The following is a 9,369-nucleotide window of genomic DNA, read 5'->3' as shown; positions in this document are numbered from 1 at the left end:
CCTTACTCAATCAAATAAGCCAACAAGAACCATGACTAACATCCTACTTCCCATAATATAGCATTTGAGATTACCTAACATCCTACTTTAACCATATAGACCAATCCATATTCAAAAGTGACACCAATAAACATATAGTATCAACTGTGTTCAAGATCATCATATACATGTCATATAGCATTTTAAGCATTTTCATGCATAAGAACATCGACCTAAGACACCCTTCAAGGCTAACTAGTGCAATGTTTAGGTAGAGTCTCATACCCCTACCTAGACTAAGCTAAACCCCTTAAATCATCTTAGTTAGAGTTCAATCCTTTGGTTCATTTTACCTTTTAAGAACATATTCACCTAACAGACATAGACCACATGGAATAATGCGGAATGCGGTGTCATGGAACCCGACACTGAAAAGAAGGCGGACTACTTGCCAAGGTAGTACAAAAATATGAACATAGCAACTACGTGGATCCACTAGCTAGTATTCCTAAAGGGGAAACATAGTTCAAGAACTAGGAGATATAATTCGGATCCTCTTTATGCTACATGCATTATAGTCTCCAATATCATGAGTACATTAGTGATCCTACCTTCACTATGTAGGGAGGGACACTTTTCAATGTAGCTCACTCGATGGTAAGCTAGAGTCCCTTTTTGAAATGTCTTTAGTTGCTTTATTAATCATCATAGCTTATTGTAGGTCAAAGGATCTAAGCCTTAGATAAAATCATCTTACTCATAGCTCACTAAGAATTGAAGGATTATTGTCCTTCAGTTACATTTCATATAGGTGATGTTATCACATTAAAATTCTCATATCATGATAAGGCACATTGGTAAATCATTCACCATCCTTATAACTTTTACATCTTAAGATAACACCAAAAAGATCATAGTCAAAACATCTCATTTAAAAATCATATCATCCTATAAATCCTAATAAAAGTAATAATCCAATACAAAATCATTACTCAATCACAATTAACCATAATTCGAAGTAAAGGATTGGGGATACAAGATGTACCAAGTCCCTATCATTATTCATCATCAAGGTCTTACTACAAACCCTAAATTTAACCCCAATTTGGAATACATCATCATATGTTAATAATAAACATGATAACAAGGCTAGAAGAATGACTACATCACAATTCAATACTAGATCAAAGCTTAAGACAAGATACTCAGGTTAATTCAAAACATATTTCATAACCTTGATCATCTTCTCAAGAAATAGCACGAAAGACTACAAATCGCCCTAACATATTAATGATTTGTGTAACAACATCATTTAGTATTAATTTAACCAATAACCAAGTCAATTGAACCATTACAATCTAATTCACATCATGATCAAAACGTAGGGTTAAGGGATAAGGTCATCTTCTACAACATAGACAAAACCATAAAAATATATAATAATTATATTAGAGTCAATGTTAATACATTCATAATATCCAAAATAAATCATATTAAATCAATTCATAGGATCACTTTCGTATTGGATGAAAACCAAAAACTCAAGTTTATTGAAATCAATTTCATGGAACCCTTTGAGGAAAGAGGTCTCAAAGGTGAATTAGATCCCATACCTTGTTAACTGATGAATATTGTTGGATAAATTAATCCTTTCACAGTTCTCAAACCCTCCCCTATCTTATCCTTCAACGGTGATTCCTATTAGAGAGAGAAAGAAGAGAGAAGGAAGAGAGTTTTGTTTTGTGAGTTGTGATTAGTGTAATGGGGTTAGGGTCTTTATATGAGACATTAATTAACTTAGTTAGGCTTAAATAAACCCCTAATTAATTAATTAGAACCCTATTTAATTGAGTTAACCCAACTAAAAACGAGCAGCAAATATAGGCCATTCACTCACGAGACCCCTTCCACCGCTCATGTGTCAATGAACGAAAAAACTCCCCTTCCGTGCTGCACATCCGTTGATGAGTTAAGAGTGTTTTAAAAAGAGACTTTCTAATGTTTTGTCTATTTTTTGGTCTATGGATTGCATCGAATCCCCGTCGATCAACGCACGCTCCGTCATTTGCCTTTGTAGGTGAACACTACCCAGGTAGTCTTGACTCTGAAATGCAAAGGTCCTCCTCAAGGTCCCTTGGTTAATCCTTCAGGATTCGTACACGGATTTCTCGACCATGGATCAACTTAAACATATGTTATAAACCCTTTCACCAAATTTCATGAATTTCCAACTCCTAAAAACTACTAAATAAGCTAAGGAACGCTAGTACCTTTTTTAACTAGTTTTCGAATGCCATGAATGTTCACGACGTTTTGGTTTCTAGACTCCTAAATGACTTAAAATCATTAAAATTGAACTTAAAACGATATCCACACCTTAGGATACTGATGTTAGGCTTTAAAACACGTCTTGTATTTTTTTTGGCGTGTTAGATTATCCCCACATTAGGAACATTTGTCCTGAATGAAACTAAATCTTTTGAAGGAAGGAATAGACTTAAGACTAGAATCCTAACCAATAAAAATATATAAAAACATCAACCATATCAATTACACGAGGCAACACAAAACTTCAATTACCAAAAATAAGGCTGAAAATCACATTATGAGTAATATTATTTTTACAACAACAAGATCTCAACATAGCATTTATGCGTCAATTATGCTAAAATTCCACTTACCAAAATACTAAATATCATATTATAAAGGCTCATCATATAAAAATTCACAACACAACATCAAAGCAAGAAAATTGCAAATTTCAAATCCAAATGCACAATTTCACTATAATGCTTACTGTACCAATATAAAAAGTGCACAGTTTGCAACACTTCACCAAAAATCAAGACACTTCAATTCTTAATCAATATTTTTGTTATTAGTAAGAACTTCTAACCATAATTATCAATTAGATGAGTGTAAAGGGACTTCATGTGGGTGTCGGCTAACATACCATGGTTTCACGGTATTATTAACACTTTTTTCTTAAGTTTAGTGTGTCCAAAAGCCTTTTTGTGCTAATTTTTATATAAGTTTCTCTTTATTTGCAGGAAATCTGTCCAAAGACGAATGCGGAGGCTTTTGAGCAAAGTAATGCAGAAGATACCACCTACGAAGCTTGTGATTGTCCGTAGGTGGAAGCGTAGTGCAACTGTTGAAGGAAGATGGGGAAGTCTAACCATGTGTGGGGTTACGAAAACGTGACAGACCATCGTAGCAATGACAGTCCATCCTGCAGGTTCGTCATGAACATCAAAGAAGTAGCCCCAATACCCATATTCCAAGAGTTCATGTGTTTTTCAACATATACACTCAACGGACCGGCATGCTCATAGCGATCCGTCATACCTTCCGTCGAGGGTAATTAAGAGAGAAGCTGAAGAAATTTCATCAAGTATGGGACGACGGAGTCCTTGACGATCCATCATGACCACGACGATCCATCGTGATGTCCGTCGATCCAACCGCGTTTTTGACATATTTCCAGCAAATAGAGTCCTTGTTTAATTAGGTTTTTATTTTCTATGAATAGTTTGAAAACCCTCGTTTTTGAGGTTAGACTCTGGATGATTGTTAGACCTTTGAATATTGGGAGACTCTTGATTATTTTGTAGACTCTTTGACAGAGTATTTATTATCTTCAGACTTTTATGATTGATTGTTGGTGACTTTTGCTGATTAATCAAGTGAACTTTAGGATTTTACTCTTTCTCATCAAAGTAAGTGCATGAATTCTTATTTCACATATTTGAATATTGTAATTATGACTATGGGTTACTAAACTCCATAACTAGTGGTGTGGGAACCATAGGCTAATAATGAGGTAAAACCTAACTAAAATAACAATTCTAAAATAATGTATTGCATGTATTGATAATTATTTCGTTAAAAAGTCTTTTTAACGTATGACCAACGTTAGAACTTGCCTTAATGCTACTTGCCGGATCAAGGAGGTAGATAATAGGAAAAGAATTATAACCATAGATTTAGTGTATACTATCTAATAGGCTAGTATTGATTTGTAAGAGGTAATAACTTAGTCAAATATTGAATACGATGCTTAATATGAGGTAAAGACAAGGGTTAGGGTAGCAACACACGTAGCAGGACCAAGGTGCGGAGTGATATTTTCTAGAAACCGGACAAAGGATTTAGAAATACATAACTTATCACTTTGCATGCAAGATACTTGGAAAGAATTGTTACAGTTAGACTTATCAAATAATGAACCTTTAGGGAACATGTAAACCCTAGTTACTTTGATTAATTGATTTAACTCCAACATTTGAAGCTGTTAGTTGTCTCCTTTTATTTCGCTAGTTATTTTAATTTATTTAGGAATACAAACCCCCCTATTTATTATTTTTGCTTTCCAAGGAAGTAATTGACTGAACAATAGTAGTAATAATTTAAAGTTAAGTCTAAACTATATTCATCGTGGGAACGATCCCAACCTCACTAGATGGGTTATTTACTTGATATGACCTCTTTACTTCTTATTTTGAGAAGTAAGTTTGAGCATATCAAATTTTGGCGCCGCTGCCGGGGAAAGTATCTTTTAGAATTGAGCTTGGGTTGGTACTAAAACATGTCATTGGGGTGTATAAAGATAAATGAAGTCAACTACTTGTCGAAATAACCGCCACAAAATGATGAGTTTTATTATGAGGAGGATTCCTATGAGGTAACTAAGCAGACGGGGGGGGTTCCGACTAAGTGCCCAAGGCTCTAATTACGAGAATTGGCGCAAGGTTAAGGGAACCAAGGTCGGAACTATGGTAACTACAACCTTGAGGATCATTATGTCCGAGATGGAAACTATAACCTCGACAAAAACTTCAACAGGGGTAACTATGGTGATAGAAATGACAGGAATGGGCCCTATGTTCCTCCTCAAAATTGTGAAGTTACTCCTAGCGATGGTTGAGGTAGTATGGCGCGAGTTGAGGATATGTTTTGTAAAATGATAAGGAGGTTCAATGCTAGTGATGAGCACAATAAAGAGTTGAGGAATGATTTAGCGGGTATTGGGCAAAAAGTTGATACACATGCAATATCGATTAAGCAACTTGAGTTACAATTGTCCCAATTATCTGTGACTGTGAACACACGACAACCGGGCACTCTTCCTAGCAACACTGTCCAAAATCCGAAAAATGATAGACATTGTATGGCAATAACTTCTCGCGGTGGCAAGCAAACCATTGACCCACCTATGCCAACTAATGAGAAAAAGGTGACAAAAGATACTGATAATGTGGTAGATATTAATGTTGAAATAGAGGATAAAAATGCAAAAGATGCTGAAGTGCCTAAAAAGGTAACTCCCATGCCTAGGACACCACCCCCATTTCCTCAAAGATTATTTAAAAATGCCGAGGATGGTAAACATCGGCGTTTTATAACAATGTTGAAACAACTTTCTGTCAATGTCCCTTTGGTAGAAGCTTTAGAACAAATGCCCGGTTACGCCAAGTTTATCAAAGATCTGGTTACAAAGAAAAGATCAGTCACTTTTGAGAATGATGATAGAATGCAGCACAGTAGTGCTTTTGCTACAAGATCAATGGTACAAAAGAAAAAAGATCCAGGTGCGTTCACTATGCCTTGTACAATCGGGCTATTACATTTTGTGAAAGCATTATGTGATCTGGGGGCAAGCATAAATCTCATGCCCCTCTCGATTTACAAGAAGTTGGGTTTGGGTGACCCAAAGCCCACTGCGATGCGGCTACTGATGGCGGATCGAACAGTGAAAAGGCCTATAGGGATACTCGATGATGTGCTAGTAAAAGTGGAGTCATTCATATTTCTAGCAGATTTTGTTACTCTTGATTGTGAGGTCGATTTTGAAATGCCTATTATTCTTCGGAGGCCATTCCTTGCTAAAGGTAGAGCCTTAGTTGATATGGAAAAGGGGCAGATGAAATTTCGGTTGAACAATGAGGATGTGACCTTTAACATTTGTAGGTCCATGAATCACAGTGGTGAGCTCCAATCGGTTTCTGCTATATCCAACAACATTGGTGAGGCATCTGAGACACAAATAGAAGAACGTCTACGTGTAGAAGCATTAGCTGCAGTGATAATGAATTTTGATAGTGATTGCATTGAAGAGTATGAGTCATTAGTCGCAGCTCTTTATCGAGGTAATGTTCGGTTAGATCCTAAGAAATATGAGTTAGATATGAAGAATCGCGAGTCTCCACCCGCGAAACCATCTATTGAGAAGGCTCAAAAGTTATAAATCAAAGCTCTCCCACCACATCGCAGGTATGAATTCTTAGGAAATGGTGACACTTTGACAATAATTATTGCACCAGACCTGAATGAACAACAACTTGAGAGTTTGGTGAAAGTGCTAAAAACGTTCAAAAGAGATATTGGGTTGACTATTGCGGACATTATTGGGATCCCTCTTGGTATTTTCTCTCATAAAATCCAACTCATGCCTGATCATAAGCCAAGTATTGAATACCAGAGATGCTTAAATCTTCCTATGAAAGAGGTCGTGAAGAAGGAAATCATTAAGTGGTTGGATGCCGGAGTAATCTATCCGATCGCCAATAGTAGTTTGGTATGCCCTTTTCAGTGCGTACCTAAGAAATGGGGAATGACTGTGGTCCCCAACGAAAGAAATGAACTTGTTCTAGTGAGACCGGTTACTGAATGGAGAGTGTGTATGGATTACCGCAAATTAAATTCATGGACTGAAAAAGACCACTTTCCTATGCCCTTCATGGATCAGATGTTCGATAGACTTACCGGAAAAGGGTGGTACTATTTTCTTGATGGATATTCGGGGTATAATCAGATTTCTATTGCACCAGAAGATCAAGAGAAAACCACTTTTACTTGTCCATATGGGACCTTTGCGTTCAAAAGAATGTGGTTTTGTTTGTGTAATGCACTTGTCACATTTCTGAGATGTATGATGTCGATATTTTCCGACAAGGTGGAAGATACTATAGAAGTTTTTATGGATGATTTTTTTGTGGTTGGTGATTCATTAGAGCGGTGTTTAAACAATTTATATGAGGTCCTTAAGAGTTGTGAAGACTACAATTTAATACTGAATTGGGAAAAATGTCATTTCATGGTGAAAGAAGGTATGTTTTTGGGTCATCGCATTTCAGAAAAGGGCATAGAGATTGATCGAACTAAAGTTGAGGTAATAGAGAGACTTCTTCCACCGATCTCTTTGAAAGGTGTGAGAAGCTTTCTTGGGCATGCAGGTTTTTACCGGAGATTCATCAAAGACTTTTCAAAGATCGCACATCCATTGTGCAAACTGCTGGAGAAAGATTGTAAATTTTGTTTTGATGAATCCTCTCTTAAAGCATTCGGTGAGCTTAAAGAAAAATTGGTGTCCGCACCTATCAATATTTCTCCGGATTGGAACAGTCCATGTGAGGTGATGTGCGATGCTAGTGAGGTTGCTCTTGGTGTAGTATTGGCACAAAGAAAGAACAAAATCCTTCACCCCATTAACTATGCTAGTAAAGCCCAAAATGAAGCTCAGAAGAACTACATAGTCACTGAGCAAGAACTCCTTCAAGTAGTCTTTGCTTTTGAGAAATTCCGCTCCTATTTGCTAGGTAGTAGAGTAATAGTGCATACTGACAACTCAACATTGAGATATTTGATGGCAAATAATGATGCGAAAACTAGCTTGATTCATTGGGTATTAATGCTACAAGAATTTGACTTTGAAGTGATGGATAGAAAAGGAACAAAAAATCAAGTTTCTGATCATTTGTCCCGTCTAGAGGATGAATCTATAAGAGAGTTGGGGGATAAGACTGACATTGATGATACTATCCCGCTGACCATCTATTGGCTGCTTCATAAGACTTGATTCCATGGTTCACAGATTTTGCGAACTATCTGGCTAGTGATATTGTTCCATTAGACTTGTCCTTTCGTCAAAGAAAAAAGTTCATGTACGATGTGAAGAAGTTCTTTTGGGATGAACCATACTTATATAGGAGTTGTGCCGACGGGCTTATTCGATGTTGTGTGCCGAAATGTGAGATGTTCAGTGTGTTGGAAGCATGCCATTCCTCACTCGTTGGTGGACATCACAGCGGTATCCGAACCGCTCATAAGATATTACAATGTGGTTACTATTGGCCAAGTTTACATGAAGATGCTCATGAGTTTGCTAAAGCATGTGATCGATGCGAAAGAGATGGTGGCCTTTCAAGAAAACAAGAGCTCCCTGTAAACCCTATTCTTGTTATTCAGTTATTTGAATGATGGGGTATTGACTTTATCGGCCCTTTTGTGATTTCTCATGGAATGAAATACATTCTAGTATCGGTTGATTATGTATATAATTGGGTCGAAGTCATCGCCCTCGCAAACAATGAAGGTAAGAGTGTCACTACATTCTTAAAAAAGAATATATTCTCTCGTTTTGGCACCCCAAAGGCAATTATTAGTGATGGGGGATCCCACTTCTGCAACAGATTGTTCAAGGGGTTATTGGAGAAATACGGGGTTCACCATAATGTCGCCACTCCTTCCACCCTCTAACTAGTGGGCAAGTTGAAGTGTCAAATCGGGAGATCAACCACATATTGTCAAAAACAGTGAGCGCTAGTAGAACGGATTGGTCAAGGAGTCTTGATGATGCCCATTGGGCCTACCGGACAGCGTATAAGACTCCCATAGGTATGTCTCCATACCAACTTGTATATGGTAAGGCTTTTCATCTTCCGGTTGAGTTAGGGCATAAAGCCATGTGGGCTATGAAGAAGTTAAAAATAGATTGGAGCGAAGCTGCAGAACAACGGTTAATTGGGTTGATTGAACTTGATGAATTTCGCCTGAAAGCTTATGAAAGCTCAACCCTATACAAAGAAAAGATGAAGAAGTACCATGACAAAAAAATTGAAAAAAGAGTTTATGGTTGGGGATTTGGTGCTTTTATTCGATTCTAGGATGCGCTTGTTTACGGGCAAGCTCAAGTCCAAATGGACTGGTCCTTACTTGGTTACCCAACTATTCCCTCATGGAGCATTTGAGTTGGAAACTAACGAGGTTTTGGGGTTCAAGGTGAATGGACAACGCATAAAAATCTATCTCGGGCATGCTGAATCATCGGATAAAGTGATCGAGGCATACCATCTTGATGAAGTCTGAGTAATGAAATGTCCTCAGTTGTGCCCTGATGTTAAATCAGGTGCTTGTTGGGAGGCAACCCAATACTTATAGTTTTTATTTCTAGTAATGGTAGCATTTTCTACTAATGTGTTTTTAATTTGCAGGCACATCACCAGGAAATTCTGCAGAAAATTACTCTGCAGCGGTCACTGACGGATACAGTGATGGACCGTTTCAACTGTGAAGGACCGTCGCATGAATACGTCATGCCATGTACTTCTT

General features: G+C 37.4%; 1 protein-coding gene across 1 annotated transcript; it reads left to right on the top strand.

Annotated features, from left to right (window-relative positions):
• The first annotated feature begins 8,723 nt into the window (after window positions 1-8,723).
• On the top strand, window positions 8,724-9,126 carry LOC138338511 (uncharacterized). Its single transcript, XM_069289476.1, has 2 exons — window positions 8,724-8,857; window positions 8,925-9,126. The coding sequence occupies exons 1-2, from the start codon at window positions 8,724-8,726 to the stop codon at window positions 9,124-9,126; spliced, it is 336 nt and encodes a 111-aa protein (XP_069145577.1).
• Window positions 9,127-9,369: the final 243 nt, after the last annotated feature.

The sequence above is a fragment of the Solanum lycopersicum genome, chromosome 9 (assembly GCF_036512215.1).
Source record: "Solanum lycopersicum chromosome 9, SLM_r2.1".
In the NCBI taxonomy this organism is placed as follows: Eukaryota; Viridiplantae; Streptophyta; class Magnoliopsida; order Solanales; family Solanaceae; genus Solanum; species Solanum lycopersicum.
Note: the sequence above shows the minus strand (reverse complement) of the source record. Positions and strands in the feature narration are given on the sequence as shown.

Coding starts and splice junctions, on each gene's coding strand:
- LOC138338511 (XM_069289476.1), top strand. CDS start 8,724: ATGTGGGCTATGAAGAAGTTAAAAATAGATTGGAGCGAAGCTGCAGAA. Junction 8,858..8,924: donor TACAAAGAAAAGATGAAGAA/GTACCATGACAA, acceptor ATTCGATTCTAG/GATGCGCTTGTTTACGGGCA.